The sequence below is a fragment of the Cynocephalus volans genome, chromosome 3 (genome assembly GCF_027409185.1).
Source record: "Cynocephalus volans isolate mCynVol1 chromosome 3, mCynVol1.pri, whole genome shotgun sequence".
Taxonomy (NCBI): Eukaryota; Metazoa; Chordata; class Mammalia; order Dermoptera; family Cynocephalidae; genus Cynocephalus; species Cynocephalus volans.
This window is the reverse complement of record NC_084462.1, coordinates 105561879-105580180: the sequence shown is the minus strand read 5'-3', so window position 1 is coordinate 105580180 and position 18302 is coordinate 105561879. Positions and strand designations below refer to the sequence as shown.

The 18302-nt window shown below is 42.5% G+C and overlaps 1 protein-coding gene across 1 annotated transcript in view; it reads left to right on the top strand.

Annotated features, from left to right (window-relative positions):
- The window catches only part of LOC134372657 (thyroid receptor-interacting protein 11-like), a 338384-nt gene that overhangs the window by 221520 nt on the left and 98562 nt on the right, over positions 1 to 18302 (top strand). The window contains 2 exon segments of the mRNA XM_063090084.1: positions 175 to 204; positions 3361 to 3371. Of these exon segments, the coding sequence (XP_062946154.1) occupies positions 175 to 204; positions 3361 to 3371 (41 nt within the window).

The following is an 18302-nucleotide window of genomic DNA, read 5'->3' as shown; positions in this document are numbered from 1 at the left end:
GAGGAATATTTTGGCATGGAATGTCCTGAACACCAGCAACAGGCAGGAGCTGAAATTCTAAAATGACACAACTTTCAATATCATAAAAAAATTAAGTTCATAAGAAGAAAACTAATAAAAGATATATAAGAACTTTATAGAGAAAATATAGATCTTTATTGTGAGACATCAAAGAATACCTGAGTAAACAGAAAAGCATACTACGTTTATAAATTGGAAGATTCAATAGTTTAGATATATCAATTTTTCTGCAAATTGATCTATAGAGTCAATGCAATCTCAATCAAAATCCCAACCGAGTTTTTTTTTTTTAGAGAAACTTGCTGATTCTAAAAGATATACAGAAGTAAAAGAATAGCCAAGACACTTTCCAAAAAACAGAACAAAAAACAAGGTGAGAGTTTGTTCTACCAGAGCATGTATAGACTAGAAAACAGTATCTTGCTCACGTAAAAGTCACTATCTGCTCATTGGCAGGCAGCCTTGTTCCATGTGGTTATTCAGGGACACAGACTGCTTCTACCTGTGGCTTGCCCTACTCCACTTCATTTAGCTGGCAAACAGAGGATAGAGAAGCACATTTCTTAACTGCCTCGGCCATATTTCACTGGCTTGGCCCACAAGTGACATATATTACTTCCACTCTCATTCCATAGGCAAAAACTGAATCAAGCGGGGCTGGGAAGTGTAGTGCTTAGTTGAGCTCTCACTTCTCAGTAACAACTCTACACTATGCTAAGGAGAGCACAAGCCTTAGGGCAGCTAGCTATTACTGCCATAGCAATATATGTGGTATTGCTGACATCGTCTTTGTCACAGATAGAAGAGGAATAGATGCAGTAAAGCTGAACTATGGAAGTAGAGAGAGATCTAACAGAGTTTCTGAAAATGAGTTAGATGAGACCAGAAACATGTGCAAACTCTTCTCTGTGATTGACACTGGCATCAACAAACTTAGAAGGAGAAAACAAAAAGTCAATCAAAAAACCTAGATCTAAAACATTTCATCTTCTTCCTAGAAAGCAATCACAACATTAAAAATACTACACTACCATGTCATATTTAGAAATACAGTCCAGAAAAATAGAATATGGGAATTAGGAATGAGTCCTAGGAAGCCTATATTTGGTCTTGGCTGCTCGAGAGAGGCTGAGTACCAGAGAACAGCTCTTATGGAGGACAGTCTAAAAACACCATGTGAGCACACATTTATGGAAACCTAGCCTTGCTAGAATGGGGCTGGGAAATGGGACACAAAGGTAACCAGATATAGCCCCTTTCTCTCAGAACTTTAGGTCCTTGTCCTGGTATCACATGGGAGGGATAGCAGGTGCGAATGTGAGTAAAGTGGTGCAGACAGAGCTGTGCCTCACTAGATGATGCTCCAAGTACAGGCAGCAGGATGGAGAATATCAGTTGCTTGAGGACAGACAAGTTTTCTTTTTGGAAACCGTATTCCACTTTTCTTTGGAAAACTAACTCTTCACCCTGGCCCAGTCTATGGTTTGGATGGACTGGCTCCACCATAGCTCCAGAAATGAGCTAATGTTCTTGTGTCTCATTTCTCAGGTTGCAGTGTTTGGTTCTGAGATGGGGAGTTGACCCAATCAGAGACATTTGTAGAAATATCAGGAGATGAAGGCAGGTGCTATTTTCTGCCTGATTTAATCCTGAGAGGATGTAAGGTCTCAAGTTGTTGCTGCTGCCATGTTATCTTACAAATATATGAGGAACATCTGCCTGAGCTATGACAGAGGAGAAAGAAACAGAAAAATAGAAAGAAACTGACTTCTGTTTTCATCATCTGAGTTCTGATAAGCTGCTCCTTGACCCATAGTAAACCCTTATTATTTAGGACAGTTTAACCATACATTCAGATTCTTAGGACATCAGAAAGACCAAGTACTTGGAGGGAAGGGGCTTCAGTGTTGCTAAGTGGCATAGAAAAGATTAGAGTAAATTTAAAATTAGAAATCCATTCAGTGATATTTATTCATTTCCACATGGGTAGCACTTTAAAATAAAGTGGTCAAAGTAGATCTCCTTGAGAAGATAACTTTTAAGCAAAGACTTAGAATGAGGAAGTTAGCCAGGCACATTGGTGGGGGTAGGCTCGGGTGGCCTTAATTAGGAATATGCCTGGTGTCTTCAAATAACAGCAAAGAGGCCAGGGTATTAGTGAAGAGTGAATGAGAGAGTAGTAGGAGATTAGTTCTGAAAAGAAGGTGGTTTGGGAAGATAGATCATGTAAGAGCACATGAGCTTTTATAAGGATTTAGCTTTTACTCAAAGTGAAATGAAAAAATGCTAGAAGTTTTTGAGCAGAGTTGCATGAACTGACTTATGTTTTAAGAGGACAACTCTGGCTACTCTTGGGTAGCTGAACTGAGTAGTTCATGCTACTCTTTAGTTGCATGAACTGAGTTATGTTTTAAGAGGACAGCTCTGGCTACTCAATGCAATGCTTTTCCAGCAATTCCAGTGAGAGGTGATGGTGGCTCAGAGCTGGTGGTAGCAGTGGAGGCAGTGAGAAGTGGTCAGATGCTACACATGTTTTGAAGGCAGAAACGACAGACTTCCCTGACAGGTTGAATGTGGGATGTAAGAGAAAGATTATTCAAGAATTGGAGAGGATGGAGAACCTTCAACCGAGATGAGGAATACTGAAGGAGGAGCAGATTGGGGGAAGAGTAGGAGAGAAGATCAGTATTTTCACTGTAGACATGTTAGGTTTGATATACCTATTAGATATCGAAGAGAGGATGTTTAGTAGAAAGTTTCTATACATGTATAGGGTTCAGGACAGAGAGCAGGGCTAAAGATTTGGGCATTGCTAGAAAAGTGATGGTATTTAAAGTGTAGGAGAAAAAATATGATACCTTTTCTCACCCATCATAAGGGTCGCAGCCAACACTCCTGTAACAAAAGACAGGCTAACAAGAGAAAATTGTAACAGATTTATTTAATCAAAGTTTTATATGACTCAGGAGGCTTCACAAATGAAGACCCAAAGACCCAGGGAAAACTGTCTATTTTTATGCTTAGTTTTGATAAAGAATAAACAGCCATGTAGAAACGTGATTGGACAAAAGGGTATGATCCAATGATAATAAACTGAGGGGAAAAACTCAGCAAGGCCCATCTGTTCAGATTTTTCTTGGCTTCTGTGTAGCATTCCTTCCTCCTGGGTATGGGGTAGGACCCCTCTGAAACAAGATTCTTATGATTTACCATCAGACAAGGAAGGTAAGAGAATTTCTTCATGGCCAGCTCCTACACAAAAAAGATGGGGGGGCAGTTAGAGTAATATTTATAGGTTTTATGGCTTGTTTGGGGGAAGAGAAGAGTGAGAGACAGGAGGGCAGGAGAAGGTCAGAGAGTCCTTGGTTCTGAGGCTGCTTGCGAGGCCTTCCAATCTCCTTTAGTTCAAAGTACTCAACATGCCAAAGCATCATACTTTGGGGAACAGTGTCCTGAGCCCCAATAAAAACCATAAGACTAGATGTGATTGTGAAAGGAGTACATGTACATATAGAAGAGAAAAAATAACTGACACTTAGGAATGTCCAATATCAAGAAGTTGGGGGAAAGAGAACTGATGAGGGAGACTGAGAAATGAATCCAGTGATGTAAGAGAAAAAATCGTGAAAAGGTGCTGTGCTGTAAACCAACACACATCCTGACAGGACCATCTGCTTTGAGTATATTAGGACTGATCTTATGATATTTTTCATCCTGTTTCTGTCATGAGAAACTCATTCCCATGTGATATAGTTTGGATATGTTGTTTCCCCCAAAGCCCATGTTTAAATCTGATCCCCAATGTGGCAGTGTTGAGAGGTGTTTGGGTCATGGCGGGTGAATCTCTCTTGTATAGATTAAGGCCCTGGGGAAGGGGTAGTGAGTGACTTTTTGCTCTATTATTTCCAATGAGAGCTGGTTGTTAAAAGGAACCTGGCACCTCCTCTGTCTCTTGCTTCCTCTTGCCACATGATCTCCTCGTACCTTCTGGCTGGCCTGCTGTTTCCCGCCATGAGTAGAAGCATACTTAGGCCCGTGCCAGATGCAGCTGTCCCAGAACTGTGAGACAAATAAACCTCTGTTCTTTATAAATTACCCCGTCTCAGGCACTCTGTTATAGCAACACAAAAACAGACTAATATAGAAAATTGGTAACAGAGAAGTGGGTTGTTTCTTATAACAAGTACTTAAAAATGTGGAAGCAGTTCTGGAACTGGGTGTTGGTCAGAGGCTGGGAGAATTTGGAGGAACAGGCTAGGAAAAGCCTAAATGCTGGTGAGGGTTTAGAAGACAAAACAAGGGAGAGTTTAGGATGTTTTAGAGACTGGTTAAATTGTGGTAACCAGAATGCCTATAAAGACCATTCTAGGGAGATCTCAGATGTAAATGAGAAGGAGCTTATTGGAAACTGGGGCAAAGATCACCCTTGCTATGAACTTGGAAGGAACTTGGCTGCATTCTGTTCATGCCCCAAAGTTTATGGAATGTGGAACTTAAGGTGCTGACTCAGGGAATTTGGCAGAAGAAATTTCCAAGCAGAAAAGTATTCAGGAGGCTGCATGGCTACTTATAACAGCCTATGCTGAGTTGTGGTGGCAAAGGCATGAAGTAAATCTGAATTTATAATTAACAAGGAAGCAAAGAATGAAAAATTGAAAAACACTTAGCCTGGTCTCATAAAGAATGAAAAGGTGTCTTCAAGAGAGAAAACCAGTGGTATAGGTCAGCAACCATTTGCTAAGGAGATTAGGACAGAAGAAAGGGCTATCAAGAGAATGGAAAAAGACTTTCAAGGCATTTCAGAGATCTTGGAGGCTGCCCCTTCCATCACAGATCCAGAGGCCTATGGAGACAGAACGGTTCCAGGGAACAGGCCTGAGGCACCCTCCAGGGGCTTGCTGTCCAGGGCCACCTCAGGATGCTACTCCCCATACTCTGGCTGCTCCAGTTGCTCCACCCATGACTAAGATGGCCCCAGGTGTGGCTGGATCTGCAGCTTTGTAAGATACCAAATGGAAGATTTTGTGGTGTCCACGTGGAGTTAGGACTGCAGGCTCACAGAATGCCAGAGCTGTGAAGGCTTTGGAGCCTCCACCCTGATTTCAAAAGATGTATGGAAAAGCCTGGGGACCCAGGAAGAGATCTGTCACAGGGGCAGAGTCTCCACAGAGAGCCTTCACTAGAGCAATGCTGAAGGGAAATGTGGGATCATAGTTGCAGCAGATAAACCCCATCAGCACCATGCCTAGTAGAGCCATGAGAGCGGGACCACCATGAAGACTCCAGAACTGTAGCTACCTATGTGCAGTGCCAACCTGCAGGAGTTAAAACATGGCTGGAGACCAGGAAAGCCATAGGAGCAGAGCTGTTCAAGGACTTGGTGACCCAACACCTGGACCAGTGTGCAGAGAATGCCAAACATGGAGTCAAGGTACATGATTTGCCAGCTTTGAGATTTAATGCCTGGATTTTGGACTTGTTTAGAACCTGTTACCCTCCCTTTTAGAATGGGAATAAGTATCCTATGTTTGTCCCACCACTATATCCTGGAAGTAGATAATTTGTTTTGATTTCAAAGATGGAACTTCAGATTTTGGACTTTGGATTTTTGAGTTGAAACAAGTTAAGACTTGGGGATTAAATGAATGCACTTGTATGTAAAGAGGACATGAGTTGGGGGGCGGGCAGGGTGGTATGCTGTGGATTGGGTGTCCTCCCAAAGCCAATTGAGACTTAATCCCCAATGTGATAGTATTAAGTGGATGGGAAATCCTATTATAGTAATTGAGAGGTGGGGCCTTCAAGAGGTGATTGGATTGTGAGAATCATGCCCTAGTCAATGAATTAATCCTTGATGGTTTAACAGTGGTTGTGGGTGTGGTTCTGATGGCTTTAAAAAGAGAGCAGGTGAGAAACTCTCTTTTGCTTCTGCCTTTCTCACGATGTGTACCCTGCATTGCTGAAGTCACCACCAAAGAAGGCCCTCACCAGATGTGTTCCTTGGACTTTGGAGTTCCCAGCCTCTGAAACTGTAAGCAATAAATTTCATTTACTTATAAATCACCTAGTTCCAGGTATTTTTTTTTATAAGCAACAGAAATGGACTAATATATCAACTTTGTCAAATGCTGCTGAGCATGAAAATTAACCTTGCCAGGAGAGGAGTATCTTACTCCAAATGCAAGTCCCCACCCTCACCCCCCCAACCACTGTTGATAGAGTTGAGGAGTCTGGAGAATTGATTGAAGAGCTGTCCAAATTTCTGGGTCTAGAAAAAGACAGTCTTGTCCAGGAGGCAAATAGGAAGAGGGCCCGTATCTGAGTCATGTTTCTGTCCTAGAGGAGGGAATGAAGAGGAGGAGAGGCAGTCACCTGTGTCATTTGCTCTGAGACACTGCTCTCTCCTTACCCATATCCCAGACCTTCAGTGCTTCTCCACATTTGTCTCCATGTTTCCTCACTCCTCTAAGTGCCCACCTGAGCAACTCACTTCATCACATCCCCCTTCCCTCTCACACATCCATCTCCTCAGCCCTCCCTCTTTGCTTCCTTCCCATCTCACCACTTGGCCTAGCAGTTTCTCTTGGAGATCTGTACAGATTACAGATAGACCCATCTCATTCTTTTTTAGCTTTATTCAAGTACAATTGGCAAATAAACTTGTGAATATTTAAGGTGTAAAACTTGATGTTTTGATATACATAAACACTGTGAAATAATCACCACAATTAAGCTAATTGATATATCTATCACCTCACAGTTACCTTTTCTTTTCTTTTCTTTGTGTGTGTGCGTGTGTGCATGTGTGGCAAGAACACTTACTAGCAAATTTCAAGTACCAATACAGTATTGTCAACTATAGTCACATTGCTGTATATTAGATCTCCAGACCCATCTCATTTTTGAATTGCCACATAGTACTAATAGAATTCTCAAAGCAAGGTGTTCTTTAATACACAGTTCTATCATTAATTTTCTTCATAACCTTGACAGATTACCTTACCTGGACTCTTCCTCAGCTGGATAGTGAGGGGTTTGGTGTAAATGTCTTGAGGATCTCCTTTCAACTTAGACTATTTAGAAATCCAATATTCTGATTAAGGAGTATAGGTGTGTGTGAGTGTGTGCATGCATGTGTGCATAAAAGTGTACAGGAAATCTGGTTAACATTTGTGCATTGTTTTTCTAAGTAAATCTGATTTTCCTTAATCATTGTGAATTTAGGCAGAAAAAGCATGTTTATGTGTAATAAAATTGTACAGATTGCATCATTATTCCAAGGAAGCTTTGTTTGACAGATGCTATATAGCCTGAAATATCTCAGCATAACTCACCATTTATATGCATTATAATTTTTCATTGAGCATTGGAAATAAAGAAGGAACCCTACACCACATGGGTGTACTGTTTCATTCAAGGCATTTTTATTAAGTCTCACAACAGCACTGTCCTATAGGTAGCCCTCTCCTCCACTGTTCTGGAGATGTTATAGACTTTCACCTGTGTTCAGGATACAAGGTGACCCACCATCAGACTTATTATGTTTGTGTATCTGTAAAGAATTTTAATGTTTCCCCGATTAAAAAAAAAAAAGAGAAGACAAGTGTCTTGTCTGAGGTCATGTGTTGGTGAATAGGAGAGCTGTGAGTTAAACTCTGATCAATCTTTTATAAAAGTCCATACACTTTAGAGAGACACCCAAGCTTGTTCTTCTTAAGGGAAGGATGTGAGGTAAGTAGGATGCCTAATGGATGGAGTAAGGGATGATGCATCATGCAGGAAATTATCCTGTCTTTGAAAGAAGAACATACCTTGACAGTGTCAGAGTTCAAGAATCCCTTTATTTTTTTCTTTTATTTATGTATTTTTTAAAATTTTTATTAAATCAAAATTGATTATACATATTTTAGGGGTTCAACATTGAGATATGTTGATCAAATCAATATTACTAGCATATATATTGTTACAAATTGTAATTATTCTTTATGCCCCTTGTCCAATCTCTCCCTCCCTCCTCTCCCCTCTAATTACCCTAGACTTTTTTCTCTCCTTCTGAAAGAATAATGGTTACTCTGTTGATTTGTTGCCTAGATGATCTGTCCAATGCTGAGAGGTGTGATCAGGTCCCCCAATATTATCATAGAGCAGATGCTTCTTCTGTCACTCTGAAATGGGATTTGTGGAGAGAGGCATCCTCTTCTTTTCTTTATCTCTGCTGGTGACTCTCCTTGTGTCAATGCATTCCAGTGGCTGGTGGGCTATCTGCATGGTGGTTGTGGCATCTAGCTGCTGTCACAGTAGCCATAGTTATTGTGGTGGCTGTGGTGGGCCACCCACATGGAGGTGAATTTTTTTTTGGCATGCTCCTTGGTGCTAGCAGTGTGCCTGGTTGTAGGGAGTGTCTGGTCCCTGGCTCCATGCCTCCAGTCCCCAAGTGGGCCCCAAGGCACTGGTGCAGTGTGCCTGGATGTGGGAGGGGGGTCCGGCCCTTTTCCAAGCCTCGGGACCCCGGGTGGGCCCCGAGGCACTGGCATAGTGTGCCTGGTTGTGGGGGGGGGACCCAGTTCCCTTCTCCATGCCCTGGGTCCCTGGACAAGCCCTGAGGCACTGACATGGTGTGTCTGATTGTGGGATGGGGGTCTGGTCCCCAGATCCATGCCTCAGATCCCCAGGCAGTCCCCAAGGTGCTGGCACAGTGTTCCTAGTTCTGGGAGGGAAGTCCAGTCCCCTTCTCCATGCCTCAAGTCCACAGGTGGGCCCTCAGGTGCTGGCACAGTGTGCCTGGTTGTGGGAGGGGTCTCCAGTCCCCTTATCCATGCCTTGGGTCAACAGGCAGGCCTCAAGTCACTGGCATGGTATGCCTGGTTGTGGGAGGGTGGTCTGGTCCCCGGCTCCAGCCTCATATCCCCTGGCAGGCCCCAAGGCGCTGGTGGTATGCCTGGGCTGGAACTAATTTTTTGTCCTTTGCTTACTTCTAAAATGGGGGAACTTCTGGTGGGAACCTGTACTTGAGCTGTGTGGTTGAGCTAAATTGCTGTTTTGCTGCTGTTTCCCTAGGGAAGGCTTTTTGTGCAGCTCAGGGTTTAATGGTTGACCTTACAGGTACTTCCAGCTCTCCAGAGACCCAGTGCACCTGGGTTGGGTAGAAACTCTGACCTGTGCCTGAGTTTTTTCATCAAACTACACCACCTGCAATTCTGCATTCCCAACCAGTCTCCTCTGAGTGGTCCTGCACTGATTGGGGGGCTGATTGGCTGTCCTTCCTGTGTCCCAGTGTTCTCCTGGTGGGCCTGTCTTCCCCACCACCCATGCTTCAAACACTTCCCATGGGACAGGCCCTGTGCTGGTCCCTTGCAATGACTCACCAGCCTCTGAATGGCTCCCTTTTACAGCTGTGTTCTGGCTTCTCACTCCTGCATGGGTCCACGGGAACCCTATCAGTGGTCTTGCTGTCCTGGGGGCCATCAAAGCTCTCTTCTCCCCTGCTGCCTCCAAGTAACTCCATCTGAAGTTCACAGCTGTGGCTTCTGCTGGCTCCTGCTCTGTGAGCTCAGCAGCTGGAGCCTTAAAGCAGCTGTGGTCCAAAACCCTCAGAGCAGTTTTTCTTTCTCTCATCGTGGTTTCTCCCACCTTCATGAACTCCATAGGTCTCTCCTCCTCTTCCCCTGAGCTCCAGCGGCCTCAGCTTGGCTGATATTACATTTTTATAGTTGTAAATTGGTTGATTTGTGGAAGAGAGTGATGCTTGGGACTGTCTTTCTGCCATCTTGACCGGAACTCGCAAGAATCCCTTTAAAGGAAAGGTACCATTTACTAAAAATATCAGCAGTGATGACTACTGTTTAGAACTAAGTGGATTAGCCCAAATTGAGAAAAATTCAGGCAAATAGGGAACAGACTTAGGCAAACCCAACTCTTTATCTCAGGGCTTGACATCAGGCATCCTTGTATCATGGCCCCATTCCACCTGTACTATTAAGTAATGTTATCAGTTTTATCAACTCATGCGTTTACACAACTTGGTCCTGAGCAATAATATACATGAAATAATGGACTGGTGTATTAATTATTCACACATTAAAATAAATACATGACAATGAACACTCAAATATTTATCTGTATACTCTCATATCAGCCATCTCACTTCTCACTATTGTACACAATTCATAATTTTGTGTACAGTTTTATCTAGAGCTTTAACTTAAACAATTCTACCTTGAAATTTGTTTTCACAGAAGTATAAAGAACCCAAGGACAGTAAAAAAAATGAAGGTCAAGGTCAATGATTTGGCCAAATTCATCAAATTCTGTACAACACAGAGGTTAAATTAGGCAGGTAAATATTCTCATCATTAGGAAAAGGTGCTCTAATTGTTTGCTACAACAGTTCCTCAAATTTACCGCCAAACTGGTGAAAGATGTAAATTTCATGATCATCTATTTTTCTTTGTTCCAATTTCATAAATGAACGCAAGATGTTAAAAGATGATTCCTTCTATCTCAGTTTGGGTAAGTCCGTGGGAAATAGGGATCCTATCAAAATAAGTTGATGCCCATCTAAGCAGGACTTGGTTAAAAAGACATAGAACCCTGAATTCTAGTTCTAATGCCTTAAACTTTGGGAATAAAGAAAACAAACAAACATGTTATGGCTAATTGTAAACACGGAGGAGGCAAAGCAATCTGGATACTTTTAAATCAGCACTGCACCTTGATGAATAGGACTGACAGTTCTCATTAAGATAATTTGTTACTTTGTATAATCCTTTATGCTACATATTTTATACTCACACACACATTACCACATAAAATTTCTCCTATAAACAATCTATTATGTATGTGTTGTTGTCGTCATCAGTATTTCACATACTAGAAAACAGAGGCATAGAAAGGATAAATTACTGACCAATTCTTATAGTAAGAGTCTCATACAGAAAGAGTCAGGACTGGTACCTGGACAAGACCATAAAAAATCTACATTCTATATCACTGTGACACAAAAGTTATAATTTTATTTACAGAGATATTTATCAACATAATAATTTATTTTCTGTGAGCCCTGAGATCTCAGTGAATGCCTCTACGTGATCAATATGCAACAGTCCATGTCTCATGGATGAAATTTTCCAGTTTCTTAGGAAAAATACATTATTTCATCCCTCCTCAGACACTCCTCTCCATAATTCCATCTGAGCTTTATTTATCTCCCCACAAAGAGGAGAAGAACTTGTTGTAGTTGAAGAAGGCTCAGTCCTTTTCTATTTCATTCCAGAAACTTAGTCAAAGGGATCAAGATCTGCTTTTGTTCAATGGCCTTCAGAGGAGATATGTAGGAGGCCCCATAACAAGAAGAAGGAAGGCCTAGGGCCACCTTGCTGAGCTCGAGAGACCAGGGAAACTAAATGTTTTTTGAGCTTAGGTAAGTTAAATCTCACCCCATTTGCTGCAGTTATGACAATCCTGTAAATAGTGTGTATAGTCATTCCCAAAGACAGCCACTGCATTAGGAAAAGCTATGTGCAGGAAGGTGTTGACACTTGGCATCTTCCTGTCAGCAGGTTAAGAGCAGAAATTGCAAGGGTACCATGGGGCTGAAGAAACTGTAAGCATTGGACATCGTATATTTGCACATGGGAGACACTGATCAAACCTGAGGCCAGTGTATTCAAGAAGTCTTTTCCTGGGACAATATCTTACAATGTTCAGTGATTTCAAAAACATGACTTAATAATACCAGGACATAATCCTGGCTATTCTTCTCAGTGGAAGTGTGGATAAGGTCTGAAGATATGCCATTAAATTGGGCTGCAAGGGAGGTCATGCTAATAAAATAACAAAGAGCCTGTGAAAAGTGGCTTTTTTCTGTTAAAGACAAAATCACACTGAAGTTACAGTGTATTTTGATTAACATGGGCTAACATTTATTCCTGCTTCATATATAAAGGTCCTCTCCCAAAGGTTCTTAAATATAAACTAGATTATTTGTACTAGTTCTGCAGGCAAATGAGGGTCGTTGGAAATGTGCAGAGGAAAGCTGTACAAGGAATAATCCAAAGAATCTCCTGGGGCATGCTCTGAATACAATTTTAAAGGAGTATGGTTGCTAATGGGGCAGAGTATGGTCAGAGTCATTTCTCGGGACACTGTAACAAGTCTGATGTGTCATAAACACAAATGTCTACAGGAGACAGGCAGGTGTCACTGAGTGAACAGACAGGATGAGAGTCAGGAGGGAGGAGTGGAATCGGTAAAGACGCCTGAGCCAGTATCCCCTTCCACAGAGGTGAATGCTGTTCAGCTCTAATTGATCCGTTGCAGGAGGTTCAGTGCACTGAGCAATATCACACAAATTTTTTTTTTTTTTTTTTTCTGGCTAGTCTGGGTCACCTGCCCATCCCTGTGGGGAGGGTCAGGGCAATGTGACTGACTGGCTTCATTGGGACTACATGAAATGGACCACTTTCCCATGTAAAGATTTCTGCCCAGGCTAGTAAGAGGATGGCTCTTCACTGTATTGATGGAAGGTACTACTCAGCTTATCTATTTTTTTACTTTAAGTGTTTTTATTCAGCCAGAATGACTCTTGTGCCTGAGTCATACTTAGGTGCTTCAAGAGGCATCACATTTATTTCAGATCATGGGGAGGCTACTTGGTACAAGCTTATTCTGGAGGTAAATAGCACTCCAGCCAGCAGTGACCTGAAAATATAAGGGTGTTTCCTGAAATATCTAATTTATTATCAGGCATGACCTAGGTTTGGGAGAAATGAATATATTTTCACTTAGATTCTCATTATAGAGCAAGATGATAACCTTTCTTGTAAGAAAAGTACAGAAATATTTGAGGCAGACTATTTTTGCTAATCTCAAAGAATTACCCTCACTAAATTTTGTAGATGCCTATTGGTTGAATCTTTTTTTTTAAAATTATTTATTTTTGGCCACAAAACAAGTCTTAATACATTTAAAAAGACTAAGATCATAGAAAATATGTTCTCTGACCATGATAACAGAAGGAAATTTACAAAATTCACAAACATGTGGAAATTAACCACCACTCTCCTAAATAAACAATGGGTAAAAAGAAATATCACACGGAAATTAGAGAGTACTTTGAGATAAAAATCAAAATGCAACATATTAAAATTTATAGGATGCAGGGCTCATGCAGTGCTTAGAGGAAAATTTATATGTGTAAACATCTATGTTAAATGCTACATTCTCTTTTTAAGGTATTAATCTCTTTGTAATTTCCTCTTTCATACCCTGGACTTTTTTTTTTTCTTGTTTCATTGTGTTATGTAACTGACTGAGTCTTCTATCTCAGTGACCTTAACTGGAACTACCAGTGGGGTAGTTGGGATTTGAAAGCCAGGGACCATGTGATTCATTGCCTTTTGGAAGGCATGAGGAAATGCTTTAAAAAACCTGTCAATTAATTATGAAAGAATAAAGGAAGTAACTCAGGGAAAAGATGAGAATCCAGCCATCTTTCAGGGAAGGTTGATAGAGGCATTCAGGAAATATACTAATTTGGACCCAACTACCCCAGAGGGACAAGCCCTCCTGGGACAACACTTCATAAGCCAGTCTGCCCCTGATATATGGAGAAAATTACGAAAGCTACAGCTAGGACCTCAGATTCCCATGACTCAGTTGTTGGATGTGGCATATGGGGGGTTCAATAACTTAGATCAAACTGAAATATAATTGGAAAATAAATGAGCAGATAGGCAGGCCCAACTAATTGCTCTAGCAGTAGGTAATGCCATGCAGCCTCGGGGACCACCAGAGGAACAAAGTGGCAGATGGCCTCCAGAACAGAGATGTAGATGGCTTCTGGAAGAAAAAAGAATGCAGACCTACTACAGCTGTGGTAAGCTGGGACACTGGGCTAGGTCCTGTCAGGCTCCCTCAAGGGGAGGCCCTCCAGGGCCCTGTCCTGCTTGTGGTGACTCCACTCACTGGTGTTGGGAATGTCCCATGTCCAAAACAGGCAAAGAGTTCCCACGCCAAATGGTGGCCTTTGAGGAAGAATACTGACGGGGCCTGAGGTCAATGGCTACAATCACAAACATTCCCATACAATTGAAGAACCTTGGGTAGTCCTCGATGTTGTAGGTAAGCCAATTAATTTCTTACTTGATACAGGAACTGCTTCTCTGTTTTAACTGACTATTCTGGACCCTGAAGTAAAAGACATACTCTGGTCATGGGTATTGATGAAACCCCCAAAGCCCATTTCTTTACCCAACTTTTAATTTGCCAAATGGAGGCTTTTATAGTCTCACACTCCCTTCTGGTAATTTCTCATAGTTAAAAATATTGTCACTTTCCAACCAGGGAGAAGTCTCTCAGGACCTCCCAGAAAAAATCAAGGCAAAAGTAAATCCCCAGGTTTGGGATCAAGGAATCCCTGGAAAGGCCACCCATGTGACTCCAGTAACTACTGCTTTGATGGAAGGAGCACCCTACCCAAACCGAAGGCAATATCCAATCCCACTGGAGGCTAACTAAAGCAGGGCTACAAACTACCATAACAAAGTTCCCACAGCATGGAATTCTGATTCCTTGTAAGTCACCCACAATAATCCTATTTTGCCAGTGAAGCAACCAAATGGAGAATACTGCTTAGACCAAGATTTACATGCTGCTAATGAAGCAGTAATACCCACACACACCCCCATTGCCAATCCTTACAGCTTGCTATCTCAAATCTCTGAGGACTCCTCATGGTTCACTGGTTTAGACCTAAAGGATGCTTTGTTTTGCATCCCTCTGGCAAAAGAGAGCCAATACCTCTTTGCCTTTGAATGGACTGATCCCCAAGGGGTTATTCAGTAATTCACCTGGACCATCCTTCCCCAAGGGTTCAGGGACAGTCCCTATTTGTTTGGTCAGGCTCTTGGATGAGACCTAAGACAGATGCAGCTTAAGGAGGGGGCCATCCTCCAATACGTAAATGACATTCTCATCTGTAGCCCCTCAAAGGAGGTGTCAAATTCAAATACAGTCCAGGTCCTAAATTTCTTGGGGAAAAGGAGCTATAGGGTACCCTTTAAAAAGGCCCACATTAGTCAACAAGAGGTCTCATATCTAGGATATAGTCTCACCCCAGGCCGGCAAAGACTGTCCGAGGACAGAAGGGAGCCATATTGTGCATGTCCCCACCAACCACCAAGAAGCAGTTATGCTCCTTTTGGGAAATGGACAGATTTTGCAGAATTTGGGTATTAGGCTTTGGGGCTATTGCAAAGCTCCTATATGATGCAACTGGAGGACCTGAACAAGAACCCTTAATTCAGACAGGGGAACTACAGGATGCCTTCAATAATATTAAGCAAGACTTGATGGAGGCCCCTGCTCTGGGGCTCCCTAATTTATAAAGATTGTTCACTTTATATTTAGCAGAAAAATAAGGGGTAGCTTTGGGAGTCCTAACTCAAAAGCTAGGGGACACCCCACACCCTGTGGCTTATTTTTCAAAACAATTGGATTCAATGGCACAGGGATGGCCAGCCTGCCTTAGGGCAGTTGCCACCACAGACCTCCTGGTAAAAGAGGCACATAAACTGACCCTAGGCCAAACTATGGAGGTACTAACTCCCCACCATGTACAGGGGGTCCTAGAAGCCAAAGGATATCACTGGCTAACGGGGGAAGGCTGATTAAATAGCAAGCTCTATTGTTGGACACTCTTAAAATTGTCCTAAAGGTATATCAGACTCTCAATCCAGCTACCCTAATGCATCTAGAAAGTTCTGAATTGACTCACTCATGTCTAGAGACCATAGAACATGTGTACTCCTGTAGACCTGACTTAACAGCTATCCCCTTGGAAAACGATAATCTTGAATGGTTTACTGACAGAAGCAGTTTCATTGAATCGGGAATATGGAGGGCAGGCCACATGGTGGTGAGTTTACATCATGTTACTGAGGCTCAATCTTTGCCACCTGCGACATCTGCCCAAAAGGCAGAGGTCTTTCCCTGACCAGAGCATTCATTCTGGTGAAAGATCATGTGGCCAATATTTACACAGATTCTAAATATGCCTTCGTGGTCTTACATGCCCATGCAGCCATCTGGAAAGAAAGGGGGCTTTTAACTGTTAAGCATTCTCCCATAAAGCATGGCCCTGAGATAAACAACCCAATTGGAACAGACAAAATGTCAAAGGTAGTGGTAGTTATACACTGCTGGGGACATCTAAAGGGAGAATCTAGTCTAACTAAGGGAAATTCTTTCACTGACCAAGTTTCTAAGCAGACTGCTCGGTTAAGCCTTAAGATGACCCTATATCCCCAGCCTGAACTGCCTGACCACTCCCCAACCTGCTCCCCTTCAGATGTAACATGGATACAACGGCAGGGAGGGGTCCGGAGCCCAGATGGCTAGTATCAGGTCAATTATAAATATGTGGTTCCAGAATAGATACAATGGAAGCTAGTTAAGGGACTACATGAATCCACACACTTGACATGGGATGCATTGACTAATCTAATGCTGAAATCTTTCTGTGGCAAAGGACTGGCCCTTACTGTCAAACAAGTCACCAGGGCTTGCCCCACTTGCTCCCTAAACAATCCTGGGGAAAGACTTACACCCCCTCCCCTGTTAACAGCCCACACAATATTGGGACACATATCTAGGAGAAGACTGGCAAATGAATTTTACCCAAATGCCAAAGTCAAGTGGGTTTAAGTATCCATTTGTATTTTTAGAAACATTTACAGGCTGGGTTGAGGCCTTTCCTATCAGAATCGAGAGGGCACTGGAAGTGGTAAAGTATCCCTAAGGAAACTTATACCTAGGTTCAGACTTCCCTGAAGCTTATAACAGGCCTTCATTTTCAGCCCAAATAACCCAAAAGGTAGAGGCCTCGCTGGGCACAGATTATAAGTACATGCTACAATGGAATCCCCAGTCCTCAGAAAAGGCTAAGAAGGCTAATCATACCCTAAAGAAAGCTAGAACCAAGCACTGCCAGGAGACTTCACTACCCTGAACTCAGGTGCTACCTATTGCTCTTTTAAGAATGTGGGTAGCTCCAAAAACAGATCTCTACCTAAGCCTATATAAGATGCTATACAGGAGATCATTCTTAACTGCTAACCTCCTTCATGATCTGGAGCTCACATTAGCCAGTAAATATATCATCCATCTGGGAAAAGTCCAGGAATCCATTAAAAAAGTGTGGCAACCAGGTGTTACCAGTGCCTAGCGCATCCCTGCCTATGCCAAAAATCCAACCTGGAGATTTGGTCTTGGTTAACATCTGGAAAGAGGTCTCTTCCCAGGATCAGTTACAATCCAAATGGAAGGGACCACATCAAGTGCTCCTTACAACTTCAAATGCTGTAAAACTGTCTGCAATAACTCCTTGGTTTCATTTATCCAGGATTAAGCCCTATGCCGGACCCAGCCCAGCTGAAGGAAACAACAACCAGATCCCGGCCACTTATACTTATGAGCCTTTGGAAGACCTCAAATATCTCTTCAAAAGAACTACACCCAGATAAGTCCCAGATGATTTGCTGCATGTTACTGCCACTTCCCCTTCTAATTGCCTTCTCAGCCCTCTTCCTTCTTCCATGCTTATGTGAAAAGGCCCCTGTGACTAGAAGGGCCTTTTTTTCCCAACCTCATTGGGTTTGATGAATCATGACAAAATAAAAACTTTCTATTCTGTTATTGTACAACCCCTTCTTTCCTATGAAAAGGAATTCCTAACCCGATTCACTGAAGAACAAACAGGAATTTTAATCCAAGATATAGTAGAAACCAGTTTCCTCCAAGGGGACTTCCTGGATTACATTTGGGAAGAAATTACCTCTCTTCTAAAGTGAATCAGCTGGGGGTGGTGCAGGGGAGGGGGGCTGGGGGTGGCGGGTGTGTCTGTGTGTGTGTGTGTGTGTGTGTGTGTGTGTGTGTGTGTGTGTGTGTGTGTGTGTGTGTGTGTGCTGTGCTCTGCCCTGCCCCCTTGCTTCCAAAATCCCCAAAATAACAAACACCAAAAAATTACTAGTCCTGGGCCTTATCTGTTTCATAAATGATGTTTTACAGAATGGGAAAATAATGCCCTAATAAATCTACCATCAATCATAGCAAAAGGGGAAAACCTTTCTAACTGCTGGATATGTCACTATAATCCTCATGTCCAATCAAGCACCATAAAAGCATTCCCTCATGAGGGAGATCTTGACCTTACATTTCCACCCTGGGGCCCAAACCAAATGGAAATTGAGGACCCTCTAGCTGACACAGGACCAATAAAATGC